This window comes from Pan troglodytes, chromosome 1 (assembly GCF_028858775.2).
Source record: "Pan troglodytes isolate AG18354 chromosome 1, NHGRI_mPanTro3-v2.0_pri, whole genome shotgun sequence".
Lineage (NCBI taxonomy): Eukaryota > Metazoa > Chordata > Mammalia > Primates > Hominidae > Pan > Pan troglodytes.
In genome coordinates this window covers 112,513,438-112,528,281 of record NC_072398.2, presented here as the reverse complement: position 1 = coordinate 112,528,281, position 14,844 = coordinate 112,513,438, and the positions used below count along the sequence as shown (strand labels likewise).

At 44.8% G+C, this 14,844-nt stretch overlaps 1 protein-coding gene across 3 annotated transcripts in view; it reads left to right on the top strand.

Annotated features, from left to right (window-relative positions):
• Positions 1–14,085, top strand: part of NGF (nerve growth factor) — a 53,307-nt gene extending 39,222 nt beyond the window's left edge. For 2 of the 3 annotated variants that reach the window (XM_063797813.1, XM_009428071.5), the window contains exons 2-3: positions 6,256–6,379; positions 13,195–14,085. In XM_063797813.1, the coding sequence (XP_063653883.1) occupies positions 13,207–13,932 (726 nt within the window). In that variant the 5' untranslated portion in view covers positions 6,256–6,379; positions 13,195–13,206 and the 3' untranslated portion in view covers positions 13,933–14,085. Of the gene's footprint in view, positions 1–6,255; positions 6,380–13,194 lie in introns of those variants that run through there. The other variant, NM_001012437.1, reaches the window with a different exon arrangement.
• The last annotated feature ends 759 nt before the right edge of the window (positions 14,086–14,844 follow it).

The window sequence follows — 14,844 nt, the reverse complement described above, 5'->3', positions numbered from 1 at the left end:
TGGTCATTCAAGGTCTGCAGTAGCCTGGAGACTCCATAGGTGCTGTTATGATTACATGCGAACCTTGACTCCATAGGTGCTGTTATGATTATATGAGAACCTGAGAGTCGTTGTTCCCAGTACCGCTGTCTGCTATTAGTCCTAAGTATGGGAACAACGGATCAGCGAAAGGCCAAAAGCATCACTGAAATAGATTTTTGTGTGTGTGGTTTAAGGATTAGCCAGTTGGAACCAAGGAGACATTTTCTTAGGGTCTCAGAAAAGTTTGAAAAATTATTGGATTGTTTTTGGCACTCAAATGTAGATTATAGATGTATTACTAGTATTACTAAGCTGAGGGGCTATACTACAAGGACTATTATTTAGCCCTACATTCTTGCAAAAATATTCTGCCCTCAACTCTGTAACAGAAGGCTACTGTGTGTTTAGATGTCTTATCTTCCACCACATTAATGTTGTTGTAATTACCCACACTTTGAAAACCTCCCTGGGGTGTGGGCCGTCATACAGCTCATGAATTCCTCCAGTCAGGTAAACATGAGGATTGTGTTTCGCCACATACAATAGAAGGCCACTCTCATTCATAGCAAGTGCCCTTTGATTCTGAAGCTGAGGTCAGCCAACCACAACAACTTCTTCCTACCTACAGCTGTCTGACTCTCCGGGGAAGTGCTAGAAAGGGTTTTGTGGGAAATTTACCCACAAATTTCCCAAAGAGCCATAGGACCATTTCTTTTTTAAGAAAATTGCCAGGGCACTTTAGAATTGTCAGCATTGAAACTTTTCATCAAAAAGAATAGCAATTTCACTGAACCTTAATGTCTTCCTAAGTCCTTGGTACCAGATGTATTATTTTCCTATTGGATGTGCCAAAACCACTAGATAGTTAAACACATCAAATCATCTTGAAATGGCCAAAGTTGATTTTTCCCTCAAAAAAGGGCTCCTTCTCAGCAAACCTCATATTATATTTCATACTAGAAAAGATTTCAAATTCCTTTTCCTGTTGTGCACAGACTCAGGGTAAGGACTAACAGAGAAATGGGAGAATTGAGGGGAATGGCTACAGCCAGGAAGATCACAGTAGTCACACCAACAACTATTCTTATTTCCTCAACAACACAACCTTAATCTAAGACATTCCTAGTGAGTTTCCCTACTCACAGAGCTCTCCTGGGTGGAAACTAGGAGAAAAGGGGCTGTGGCCGCCCTGGCATCTTCAATGTAGTGATCGATTTGGCTATTACCAAATAGTGGGTTGGCCTATCATTAAGTCCAAGGACCATGTGCTGAAATTTTTAATACCAAAGATTTAGGGACACTTGGCCAAAAAGACCTCTGGGACCAGTCCTCCCATGTGCTCCAAAGCAATGGCTAGTCCCAAGAGCAGCTTGCACTACATCAAAGATACCAGGGCAGCCGCAGCCCCCTTTCTCCTAGTTTCTGCCCAGGAGAGCTCTGTGAGTAGCGAAACTCACTAGGAATGCCTTGGATTAAGGACATGTTGTTGAGGGTATAAGAATGATTGTTGGTGTGATTGCTATGATCTTCCTGGCTGTAACTATTCCCCTGAATCCCCTCTCTCTGTTAGTCCTTACTCAGAGTCTGTCCACAATGGGAAAAGGAATTTGAAATCTTTTCTAGTATGGAATGCAACCATGAAGTTTGCTGACTAAGAGTTCTTTTGGGGGGAGAAAATCAACTTTGGCCATTTTGAGATGATTTGATGTGCTTGGTAATGGCCTTAATAATGGTCAATAATGGGCATTGCCAGAGAACATTTTAAGTGGCATGCAAGGAGTAAAACAAACAAAAACCTTCCAATTCACAAATGTCAATTATATCTAGACAATTGGGCGTGGGTCAGGCAGGAGAGACAGGGACAACATTCCCCAGAGGGTTTGTCAGCTATATTTTCAGACCTTCTTGTGGCTTATAATGTGACCACACCTGAACTTTATGTTTTCTGAGATATATTAATTTATTGATAATCTCTCTTAATTACTAGCTTATCAAAAACAATTCCAAGCTTCCCATTCACCCTGTGCACCTAGGGCTCCCAGCCCTGGCTTTATATTGGGATCACCTAGGGAGCTTTACAAATTCCTGATGCCCAGGCAGCACTCCAGGTCAATGAAATCAGAATCTCTGAAGGTGAGACACAGGCAGCAGGAGTGTGGAAATCTTCCCAGAAGATTCCAAGCTACAACAAAAGTTGAGAACCACTGCTACAGAGGATTCAGGGACAGTAGAAAGGGGGAGCCAGTGAGGTAGACAGAATGTCCCACAAAGTCTGAGTGTGGAGGGATTAGGGGGATGGTGATTGACAGAATTATCAGGTTTCAATAGCTGTGGCTAAGGCCCATTAGTCCTTGACAAACGATCAGCAGAGGCACAGTTTCCTTAAACTATGCATTGATTGAATTTTGAACAGTTCGCCATTAATCAAGTTTCATGGCTGAAATTGATCAAAATATTATTGATTAACCTCAGGGGTCTTAAAAAGAACCCTCTCTCCTCTAGCTCTACCAGGCTCGGGGTTGGTTGGACATGGGTTCTGAGACGGTAAGTCCTAGGAGTATGGTCCAGAAGAGGGAAGAAGCCCACAACATAACTTTGGCTGTTATATGGAAAGTTACATTCAAGCAGGTGGTCTACAGCAGTGGACTGGCTCTGGGTTGGCGCTTTGTCTTTGCACTGGATACTTCACCCCATGAGGAGGAACAAGGTGGAAGCCCTAAAGCAATGGTTCTTAAACTTATGTGACTATCAGAATCACCTGCAGAGCTGGTTAAACCGCAGATTGTTGTGTTTCATTCCCAGTTTCTGATTCAGTAGGTTTGTGGTGAAACCCAAGAATTTGCATTTCTAACATGTTCTAAGATATTACTAGAATACTACTATGGAACCACACTTTGAGAACCACTGCTTTAAAGCATGAAACCCAGGACAGGACAAGCTCTAGAAGAAGTACATCAGACTTTATTAGGATTCCTTTGTGCCCTGTAAGAAAGAATAGAACATGATCCTGAAATGAGCTGGGATTTATTTCCATGCATTTATCAAAAGTGTGAGAGCTGATTTCTGTTTAAGTGATTACTCTATGAAAACACACAGGGTTTTAAAAATAGATATGCATTTGGGTTGTTTGTCCCAATGCCTTTGCATTAGAAATTTGTAATATTTAAATTGGATTTAATTTTAGAGCCTCAACCTTCATCAGCATGAGACTAAAAACAATGACAACAATATCTATAAAAATCACTTAGAGTTTCATTATTGTGGACAGAGAATTTCTCTCTGCAGTAGTAAACTGCTTATATCAACACAGAATAAGACAAGGCCAAAGGCATAGGAAATGCTGGACACAGTTTCAAATATAGCAATCAGACATCCAGATGAGATTGGCAGGAGACCCTGGCCCTGGCATGCACCAAGGTGACTTGGTCCAGAAATTGCAGATACAGAGCCAGGGAATCTATTGTGGTTGGCTTATAGTAGACACCCTAAGAATGCAGATCTTCCTAGGAATTGTGGAATTTTTTATTTAAACCAAACTTCCCTCTTCTTCTAGTCATCCAAATTGGAGGCCATCCTAGCTTGTAGTGGAATATCCAGAATATTTCCAGAGAAAGTCACTATTACTTCTCTGGTTGCTCCACTGATTAAAAGCGGAGGCTTTTTGTGTCCTATAGGAAGACGTTCAGTGGGCAGGCCCCAGAAGTGGGTACTGCAAGTCTATTAGCACCTCCTGATGTGTAAGGCCCATTCTATACTCCTCTCCCCTCCCCTACTCCTCTTGCAATGCCATGGTGGACCTCCACCCAGTTCTTGAACTCTGGGGCCTTTCCTTCCCTTCTTCCCTAATGAGCTCCTATTCATCCTTAAGAACCCTGCTCAGATGTTACCTCCTCTATGAACATGTCTCTAACTAGTCTGGCCAGATAAAACCAATTTCTCCTTCCACTGTGTTTTCATATCATATCACATATACATCATACTTATCACACTGTACTTTAAATGTTTATTTATATGCGTGCCTTTTCCTATCTCTAGATTACTTGCTCTAGGAAGTTAAGTATTATGTCTTATTCTCCTTTGTGTCCCTAGCACCTAACACCTAAAACAGTGGCCAGCACAGGACCTGCAAGTTTAAGTGTTTAATTAATGAAATAAATGAATCCCAATTTTGGGATGAGAGAAAGCACTACTTAAGCATCTAGTAGCAATGCAGCCTGGAAAACATTCAAAGTCATGGAATCTCAGATGATCAGAGCCAAAGGGGACCTTAGCTGTCATCTGTGCCAGCTTCTTATCCTATAGAGGAGAAAGCTCAAAGAAGAACTGAATCTCCTTCTATACAGGAGAAAGCTCAGAGTGAACTGAATCAGAATGCAGTTGTGTGGGTTCCAGCCTGCAACCTTTCAGGTTTAGCCAAACACCCAGATGAAGGGTTTATGGACTAGATGAAACCATCTTCCCATGAGTAATGGGACCAGATAATGCCCACCTCTTACCCTGGGGACATGCCATTCTCCCTCTCCCATGCTAACTCCAACCCTGGGAGAGCATGAAAATGTTCTTTGTCACAGAATGTAACCTTTTAAATAGTGTCTGAGTATGCATTTTCATCACTAGCCTTCAACCCCAATTGAGTATTGAAAGGTTTTTCTGGTACTTTCTGGAGCAAGAAGACTATTTTGAGCAGGATGGGAAAGGAAGAAGAATGGAGACATCCCAGGGCTTAATTTCATGATTTCTAGTAACTTGAAGATCACTTCAGAGGCCCCTGCTACCTCCCCATTCTCCAACTCCTCTTCGTGGTTGGAATTTGGGGAGCGATGGTGGCTTCTCTGACATTTGCTTTCATAGCACAAGCTGAGAGGGAGTTGGATGAAGATATGTGGTGGGGATCCACGCTGGAAAAAGATATCACAGGGAGAAGATTTTTTTGAAGTTGAAAAGAGAATACGGACAGGAAAGTTAAGATGTCATTCTAGAACTTTATTGGGAGGGCATCTCCACCCTACAACAAATTCTGTGATAGACATAATCATTCATTCATTTATCCATAAATATCACCCTCTTGTTCAAAGCCCTCCACTGCCTTCCTAATATACTGAGGATAAAACCATAGCTCCTTGCTGTGTCTCTGTAGACCTGGCTCTTCCTGGCTCTCCAGCTCATTTTCTAGGTCTCGTTACTTCATGCTCAGAACCTTTGTCTTGTTTCTAGCTCAGGGCCTTTGCACTTGTTCTTGCTGCCTAGAATGTTCTCTCCCTCATTCCTTCTCATCCTCCAGATCTCAACTCGAAGGCCATCTCCTCAGAGAACTCCTCGCTGAGCGTCCTGTCTACAGTGGCCCCTCGATACATCCTGCAGTTGCTCTCTATCATCAGACCCTGTAATTGCCTTCATGGCATATAAAGAATCTGGAGATATCTTGCTTATTTACACAAGACTGTAAGCCCCATGAGAGCAGAGGCCTTGTTTGTCTTGTTTACTGCTGCTCAGCACCAAAAACAGCGGTTGGCACGTAGTCGGTGCCCAGAAAATATTGTGAATGAATGAAGTGCCTACATAGATTACATTATAGAAGTGAGAGAATAGAAAACTTCCATTGTTTCTAGAAACTACAGCCTAAAATTGATTTTTTAAAATTGTATCAGCTCCATAGCTTCCAATCCTAAAATCTGCCTTTCAGTGTGGTACTCTGAGATTCCTGTTTGATTCTGTGAGAGCTCCACGTTCTCTCTCAAATGGTCAGTCTGTCTTATTTGTCACCATTACTCATCTGCATTTTTATCAAAGCACCAACTTGCTCTGAATTGTCAGGGATTTTGCGTCTGTATAAGGTATTTTAGGCTGGTTCAGAGTTGGATTTGCTATGTCTGTATGTGTAATGTACTGAACAATTTCCATTTTGATGCCAGATTAGGGATCTGCTGGGGCAAGACTTTGGCATGTGTCTAGAAACACCTGCACTAGGTGCAAGATCAGCCATGGACTGTGTCCAGGCTGAAACCAAAAGGTATGGCGCAAGAGTGAGAGGCAGGTGCCACCACAGGACCATGAGAGGCCAAGCTCCGGTAAATTTTGGTAGCCAAATTCTAGCTCCTTCCTGGGCCTTGATGCTGGTAAAATCCCAGAACTCAAGGAAATGGAATTTGTCCTATTGGCACATGCCTCCCCACTGTGTGGGGCACAGGGAATGTGGTGAGGTACCAGTCTAATGCCAGCTCTCCCCCTCCACAGAGTTTTGGCCAGTGGTCGTGCAGTCCAAGGGGCTGGATGGCATGCTGGACCCAAGCTCAGCTCAGCGTCCGGACCCAATAACAGTTTTACCAAGGGAGCAGCTTTCTATCCTGGCCACACTGAGGTAAGTGCCTAAGGGACCTTGGCCTTGCCAAGGTCCTCCCTCTGCAGCTGCCAGAAGCAGGAGTCCCAAGTGACAGGACCTGAGAGGGCAAGTCAGAACCAACTGCTGAGCAGCAGGGGCCTGGAGAAGCTTTCAGTGGTGCAGCAAATGCAGCTCCCCTAGCCCACTCAGGAAAGGAAATCTTTTGTGCATTCAGGTTGGCCCCATGGCCCCCAGGGACATATCAGGAGTCTGAGCTGCATCAAGGGTCTAAAGTTGCCGAACACAGGACCTCGAATAGACAGCGTCAGTCAGACCCTCCACACAACTCTCTGGTCCAACTGAGCAGGGAACTTGCAAAATGGAAGGTTCACAGCCACTCTTTGTGCCCTTCACCAGTGGAGTAGAGGGGTAGGGAAGAGTTCCAGATCTGCACACAGGAGGTGTGGCTCCGAGTTCCACTTCTGTTTGGTGTGTACCTGTGATGCAATTACTTAATCTTACTACATCTCTGGTTTCTCATTGTTAAAATAGGAATAATATGGCCAACCTCCCAGGTTTGTATAGTGGTTAATTAGAAAATTATACCCAATAAATAATAATTACTATTATCTCAGCTCATTCATGTCAAGGTATGTCTCTTAGAATTCAGATCAGTAGATTTGGTTCCCATTAATGTATCTAGCACAGCTGCCCTCTGAGAGCCCAGTGACCCCACAGGCGCTGGTACCTGCTAGTGTTTTCTGGTTGCATATTTCTATCACAGGCATTTCAAGTGCTTTTAGATCAAGTCTACACGGTGCCCAGAAACCTAACAAAGCAGATATGAAAACAATTCAATATCTAAATATTCCCTAATATCTGGATTTGTGGCATCAGGAAGGTAAAACTTACAATCTGTTGAATGGAATTTTCATTTCGATGTTGGGGGATGAGTATACTCACCCCACCACCTATCAGTTACAGTGTGCATACGGCTTCAGGCCTCTCTCCTCTAAAAGATAGCAAGGCTGAGCTCAAGTCAGGTGTCCACAGACTGGCTCTGCCACTCACTGGCTGCAAAAGCCCAAGTCACTTAGCCTATCCAAGGCTCATTTTTGTCTTCTACAAAGTTAAAGAATTAGGCTAGACTCGTGGCTCTCAAAATGTGGTCCCCAGACCAACAGCATCAGCATCATCTGGAAACTTACTAGAAATGTAGATTCTTAGTGTCCTCCTACCAGACCTACAGAATCGAGCATTCTGGTGATGGGGCCCAGCAGTCTATAGTGTAACAAACTCTCCAGGTGATTATGATGTCCTGAAGTTTGAGAGCCTCTGGACTTGAATCTCTGATGTACCTTCCAGGCCATGCCTCCTCCCAGTAAATCCTGTCCTAACAGAGGCTCTGGATTTCACTCTGTCGATGCCTCTCTCTGTTCAGCCCACCCCAGGACACCTCTGAAGTACCTTGCTGAGGAAATGAGGAGCCACAGAATTCCTCCCACACTCCACACCAGCTCCAACCCCCAAGAGTATTCGAGCCTTTACAACTGAAAACAGCAGCCAGTTAACATTTAGAGTGAAGGCCAAGCGTAAAACAAGAAATGACCCTTGGCCCACTCTCAGAATGTGGCGAATGAGATGGAGGAGGAGGAGGCTGGATTTCCTTGGCCACAAGAATTTCCTCTCTCACCAACTGTTAGTGACCCGGGTTCACATATCCCATCTCTAGCCAAAGAATCACTCGTGGCTCTTGGCATGGCTCTCTCTAAGGCAGGAATTCTCTCACTCCCTTCTACAACACATCTCCCCAGGCACGGTTGCCAAGCCTCCCAGTGCCATCAGCCCTCCTAACCACAAATATTTGGGCCAGTTGCTTAGCTCTGTTCAGCAGCTCCATCACCTATTCAGGTGAGGCCAGAATCTTTGAAGACCATTCACCTAGTGCAAGAAATTTATCCTATTATTGGAGTGTGTGAACCATTGGAAATTCACAGAATGTATCGCTGGTTCAGAAGAGGGCAAGAGGGCAGGGCAGCCCATCAGTGGCTGGTTGTAAAGGCATCCCAATGGGCTGCCCCACTCTTAGTCATGGATCTTCCATTCTAGGTAGGAGTAGGACAATTAAAGAGCATTCTCATATTAAATAGAACATGTTCGTTCATGTGAGCCCCTAACTGCATCCTCCTCAGCTGATCATTCAGCTTGCAGAGCTCTGCTTAATAAAGCCAGACAGAAAGCTGTCATCTGTTCAGGAGAAAGGCTTCAAAGGGTGTTTTTAAAAAATAAATAAATAAAACTTCTCCCCTGGTTCACATCAACCAAAAATAAAAAGAATGTTCTTTTCTAAATGGTGCATTATATCACTAGAATAGAAAATGCACTCAATTTTTCTTTTATCTACTGATCACTTTTAAGAGAGTTTTTTTAAAACTTAAAAGTTTATAGGAACACACTCTCATGAGTAAATTAAATATTTTTTTAAAAAAACTTTAAACCTAAAATCTAAATGAGAGACATATTTGAGACATTTTCAAGTCTTAATGAAACATTCTGCCTGTAATACAAATCTCCATTGTGATTAAATGTGATACCATTTGGTATCTTGACTGTGAGTGGAAAAGTAGTGTTAGAGTGTAGGAACTTTGTGAAGTCAGTTCAGTCAAACCAGCAGATGCAAGGCAGGGTAGAAAACTTCATAATTGCCTGAAATGAAAGAATATAATGGTTGGAAGATACCTTTAACATCATCATGCAGATGGAGAATTAAGGAACACTGGAGGCAGGAGACTTGTCTACATACTCACAGTTTCTTAGAGGAGGAGTTACCTAGGAGTTCTAGGTCACCTGGGGGCAACAAAGATGAGTAGGACACTTTGCTGCCTACAGGGAGTTTGTCCTCTAGAAGGCAGGATAAAAGAATACAACAGCCCTAAGAGAATATAAAGGGAAGGCTTTAAGAGATAGAGAAGGGGCAGGGCGTGGTGGCTTACGCCTATAATCCCAACACTTTGGGAGGCCGAGGGGGCGGATCACGAGATCAGAGATCAAGACCATCCTGGCCAACATGGTGAAACCCCGCCTCTGCAAAAAATACAAAAATTAGCCAGGCGTGGCGGCGTGTGCCTGTAGTCCCAGCTACTCAGGAGGCTGAGGCAGGAGACTTGTTTGAACCCAGAAGGCAAAGGCTGCAGTGAGCCGAGATCAAGCCACTGCACTTCAGCCTGGGTGACAGAGCGAGACTCCATCTCAAAAAAAAAAAAAAAAAAAAAAAACAAGATAGAGAAGGTAGTTTGTCTCAGAATTAGAGAAAGCTCCCCAGGGGAGGCAGCATTGAAGTTGTTGGAGGACAACAGGAAGGATTCCACCACAGAGGTGGAGAGCAGAAAAGGCCCTGAGAGGGTAGGGGAGCATACCTGGAAGGGAAGAGTCTGAAAAAGGGCAGTGGTGGGGAAGCTCAAGCAGGAACTGCCCCCAGGAGTTTTGTGCACTCGGAATGCAAACTATGTGAGGGGAGTAGAAGGAGGCAGGATCCCATTGCCAGGCAGAGCAGTCCCTACTGGCTTACAGACAAGGGACTTGGCACCAGCTCCTTTGAGCAGGGTGATATGATCAGAGCAGGCTTTAAGAAGCTAAATGGGGTGGCCAGGGATAGGAGGAATTGGAAGAAGAGAGATGAGGGTCCAGGACATCAGGTGGGAGACTGTTCCCATGACCTGAACTAGGGGCCCAGAGATGAGAATGGAAGAGAAAATACAGTTTCAAGATAATGCTACCAAACCAGAACCAAAAGGGCTGGATGGAGGTCAGGGAGGAAAAAGCAGAGGGATAAGCAGAGGTATGGAGCTAGTGGATGAATGAATGATGGTTCCAGTAACAGAAAAAGGAAACTGTGAATAAGCGTGTTTAGGGAGATGAGGAGAGAGGATCAAGAGAGATGGTAGCTGTGAAACTATCATCAAATGGTCCAAAATGGGGCTGTTGCTATTGTACGCAGAGAAGGAAGATGGGGAGAAGATGATCCTAATTATGATTATGAGTATGAAGATTTTTGTTTTGGATGTCTTGCATTTAAAATGCCAGTATCTATGGAGAATTGCCCTCAGGAAGCGGGAGGGCAGAACTAGCTTCAAAAGACTAGTTGATTAGAGATCCAGGTATGGGAGTCAATTGCACAGAAATTTCGATGGGCTCCTTAGAAGAGGAGGAGCCCACCAAAGGAGAGACCAAGAATGAAGTGGGAACCTCTGGTAATGGGGAATAGGGAGAGGTATGTCCCTTATGTCCATCGAAACCCTTTTATTTAGTTAATTTCATTTTCCTCTCGAAATTCCAGCAAGTGTTACTAATTTGGATATAAGGGAATGAATTTCAATTTTCTTTCTTCTCCTTTAATCTATCTGATAAGAGATATTATGTACCGAGAAGAACAAAGAAATGAAACATGAAAAGGACCAAAGTAAAAGGTTTAGATTTGCTGCCAACTGAATATTCAGTCCGCTAAGAGTTGACCGGACATTTATCTGCAAGACCATTAGCCAACAGATCTGATAATGGTCAAAACCCCAGATATGCCATTGCCTCCTTTGCATGGTCAGCTAGAGAACTGGAGCAAACAGAAACATTCTTCAAAGAAACCAAAGAGAAAAGAATTTGGTGATTTCCTTCTTGGTATCTCACCAAAGAGCTGTCTATTTCCAGCTGAATAAAAGCACAGTATGGAGGAGAAGAATGTGTTGCCTTAAAACAGATTAGAAAAGCAGTGTGTAGCCATATGCACAAAGGCCAAAAGAAACCACACACTGTGATGGAAAGAAGGCAGATGGCGAGCTTCTCTTGCCACTCTCATTCATTCTTTCTTTCATTCATTCTCCTTAAATTTTTTGAGTACCTACTACATGCCAGACACGGCAACTGGCCCTGGAAATATTGAAATGCAAATTGTGCAGCTTGCAAAGCACTCTCAGGGAGACAGACAAGTTAATGATTATCCACAACCCTAGGAGAGGTGATAGGGTTATGCACAAACTGCTGTGGAATACAAGGGATGGAGTGCCCAGATACACAGGTGGATGAGACACGGCTCCACCCTCGAGTATCTCACAGTCAGGGTGAGACAATAAAAATGGCTTTGAAGGAGGTCTGAGAGAGGTAAAACCAGCAGTAGAAAGCACAAAAGACAAAGTCCTTGACCACAAGGAGACAGAAATAACTCATGATTTACATAAATTTTGTGAGAACCTACTTCATCCTAACAACTACTCTGGGAGATAGTGTTTTTTGCCCACCTCCGATCAATGGGAACGCTAAGGCTCTGGGAAATTAAATGGGTTTCTTCTGCTAACAAGTAGTGGAGTAGGAATCCAAACAAGATTTTCTAACCCCTAGACCCAATGCAGAGTTCTTGTCATTACACTGATTTAGTAGGAGAGAACACACACACTCACACTCACATGAACACACACATATTCACATACAATTATGCTATTCTGAAGTGCAGAATGGCAAAAGATCATTTTTGATTGGAGTGATCTGAGAAGGCTTCGAGGACTAGGTGGTATCTGTATGGAAACGGAGCAGAATGACCCATAAGAGTGGGAAGGAGAGATGGGAGAAAGGATAGAATTGGAAGTTTGTAGAGCACTCTTACAGGAGATATTTCTAATCCTACCAGGAAGACCTATGGAAGCTTTACAGAGGAGCTGACGTTTGCTACACATCTACAAGTATGCATAGGAGCTCCGCAGAGGCCAGTGAGAGGCCCTCCAGGAGCAGAACTAATTCCACAATTACTTGACCAAGTTGGGGGATTATTTGTGGGGTAACTGCAGTGCAGTATGGAGTCCTCTTGGGGACAGATAGATCCATACCATTTGATCTATAGTCACATAAGAACAAACAATAAAAAGAAAAGACATGCTTAAGAGTGAAAGAGAAAGGGAGGGAGAAAAGAAGGAAGGGTGGATGGAAGGACACTAGCTTAGTAAGGGGTCAACTTTGGATTCTATTTCTGGTTCAGTTTTCATTTGTGACTTCAGTGCTTTAGTGTTAGTTCGTTTTCTGTGAATCAGTTTCCTTATAGGTGAAATAAATATGATAAATCCTAATTGAACTCACAGACTCATGAGAAGATAGAAGTGAACACATTTTAAAAACATCACACAAAGAGGAACTATTATGTGGTCCACATTTATATATGTGGGGTAGCGTCTGAAGAGGTGCCTGGACTAAGATGGTCCCAGAGCCAGAAGGTTTTTGCCAAACATGATGCTTTGTGAATTCATAACAAGGGCTCCGAGTCACCAGATCTTAGAGCTGACCCAGTGCACTGTCTGAAAGGGGGTACCCAGTTCTGAGGCTTCAAGACATGTCCCCAGCAGATCTTCCCAGTGCCTTCCCAGAGGATCCAAAACTGTTGAGCAGGACAGCACCATCACATCAAGGCACAAGTGCCAGGGAGAGGTGTTAAACTCTCCCCACCGGCCTCCCTGGTACACACATGGACACTTACCACCTCCCTCAGCCGCCTTAAGCTTCAGAGAACTCAAAGGACTCTGTAAGTGATGTTTCCAAGCTCATATCGAACTACTGGGCAAAATTTCAGGGGCTCTGTCACTTCCTGGAGAAGCTCGGATGGGGTGACCACACATCCATACCGCCTGAGTCAGCCCCAGCTTACGCCTGTTGTCCCGGTGTAACCATTGCTAGCACACCCTTTCCCTCTCAGAAGTGCCCCAGTTTGAATGAAACCTCTTCGTGATCCCCTTGGGAGGTCAACTCTGAGGGACCCAGAAACTGCCTTTTGACTGCATTTAGTACTCCATGAAGTCACCCTCATTTCTTTTTCATTCCAGGTGCATAGCGTAATGTCCATGTTGTTCTACACTCTGATCACAGCTTTTCTGATCGGCACACAGGCGGAACCACACTCAGAGAGCAATGTCCCTGCAGGACACACCATCCCCCAAGCCCACTGGACTAAACTTCAGCATTCCCTTGACACTGCCCTTCGCAGAGCCCGCAGCGCCCCGGCAGCAGCGATAGCTGCACGTGTGGCAGGGCAGACCCGCAACATTACTGTGGACCCCAGGCTGTTTAAAAAGCGGCGACTCCGTTCACCCCGTGTGCTGTTTAGCACCCAGCCCCCACCTGAAGCTGCAGACACTCAGGATCTGGACTTCGAGGTCGGTGGTGCTGCCCCCTTCAACAGGACTCACAGGAGCAAGCGGTCATCATCCCATCCCATCTTCCACAGGGGCGAATTCTCGGTGTGTGACAGTGTCAGCGTGTGGGTTGGGGATAAGACCACCGCCACAGACATCAAGGGCAAGGAGGTGATGGTGTTGGGAGAGGTGAACATTAACAACAGTGTATTCAAACAGTACTTTTTTGAGACCAAGTGCCGGGACCCAAATCCCGTTGACAGCGGGTGCCGGGGCATTGACTCAAAGCACTGGAACTCATATTGTACCACGACTCACACCTTTGTCAAGGCGCTGACCATGGATGGCAAGCAGGCTGCCTGGCGGTTTATCCGGATAGATACGGCCTGTGTGTGTGTGCTCAGCAGGAAGGCTGTGAGAAGAGCCTGACCTGCCGACACGCTCCCTCCCCCTGCCCCTTCTACACTCTCCTGGGCCCCTCCCTACCTCAACCTGTAAATTATTTTAAATTATAAGGACTGCATGGTAATTTATAGTTTATACAGTTTTAAAGAATCATTATTTATTAAATTTTTGGAAGCATCTTGTGTGCTGATGCTGGTTATTTTTCTCAGTAAAATCATCTGCAAGTCTCAGGAAGATGCAGGGGGAATTGTCTGAAGCACCCCCTGGCTCCTTCTAAGGCCCACCTGTAACCCTTACCCCACCCCCAGCCAGTGCTGCAACTTCAGGAAAGGCTAACTGGTTTCAGATATTAGCCTAAGCCAGGCATGATTAGCAAAGGAAGCCTGCTGGATTGCAACTTTGTTCTACATTCCAGAGCCAAAGCTACCTAATCATTAGATTACCTGCCCACGGCCTGGAAGCATGGGCCCTGGTCTCCTCCCTTGGGGAAGTTAGTGGAGCCTCATCAGGAGGCAGATCACCACTGGGCATGGGGCTGCCCTGGCCTCAGAGGCACAGTCTCAGTCCTGGGGGCACTCGATAGACAGGAAGAGGCTTGCACCAAAGATCTGTGAGCTGCTCATTTGTAGAGGGAGATGTGCTGTCTGGAAGAGTTGTAACAGAGTAATCTCACGAGGCCTGTCAAAGTAGATCTGGTTTCATGTTCAGCTGGCCTTAGTACTCGTTTTATCCCTCAGCAGCCTCCTGCAGAAAGACTTCATTACCCCAAGAAAACATTAGTGCCTCCGACACTCTTGCAACCCACTAACAGCCACAGTAGCAACTTCCAGGGGCCCCACCATCAGCCCACAGCCAGGGAAGCCAGAGACGGAAGAGAACTTCTGAAAACGTTTTTATTCTTAATTGGATGATTTCCATAAGTGACCAAAGGTGACT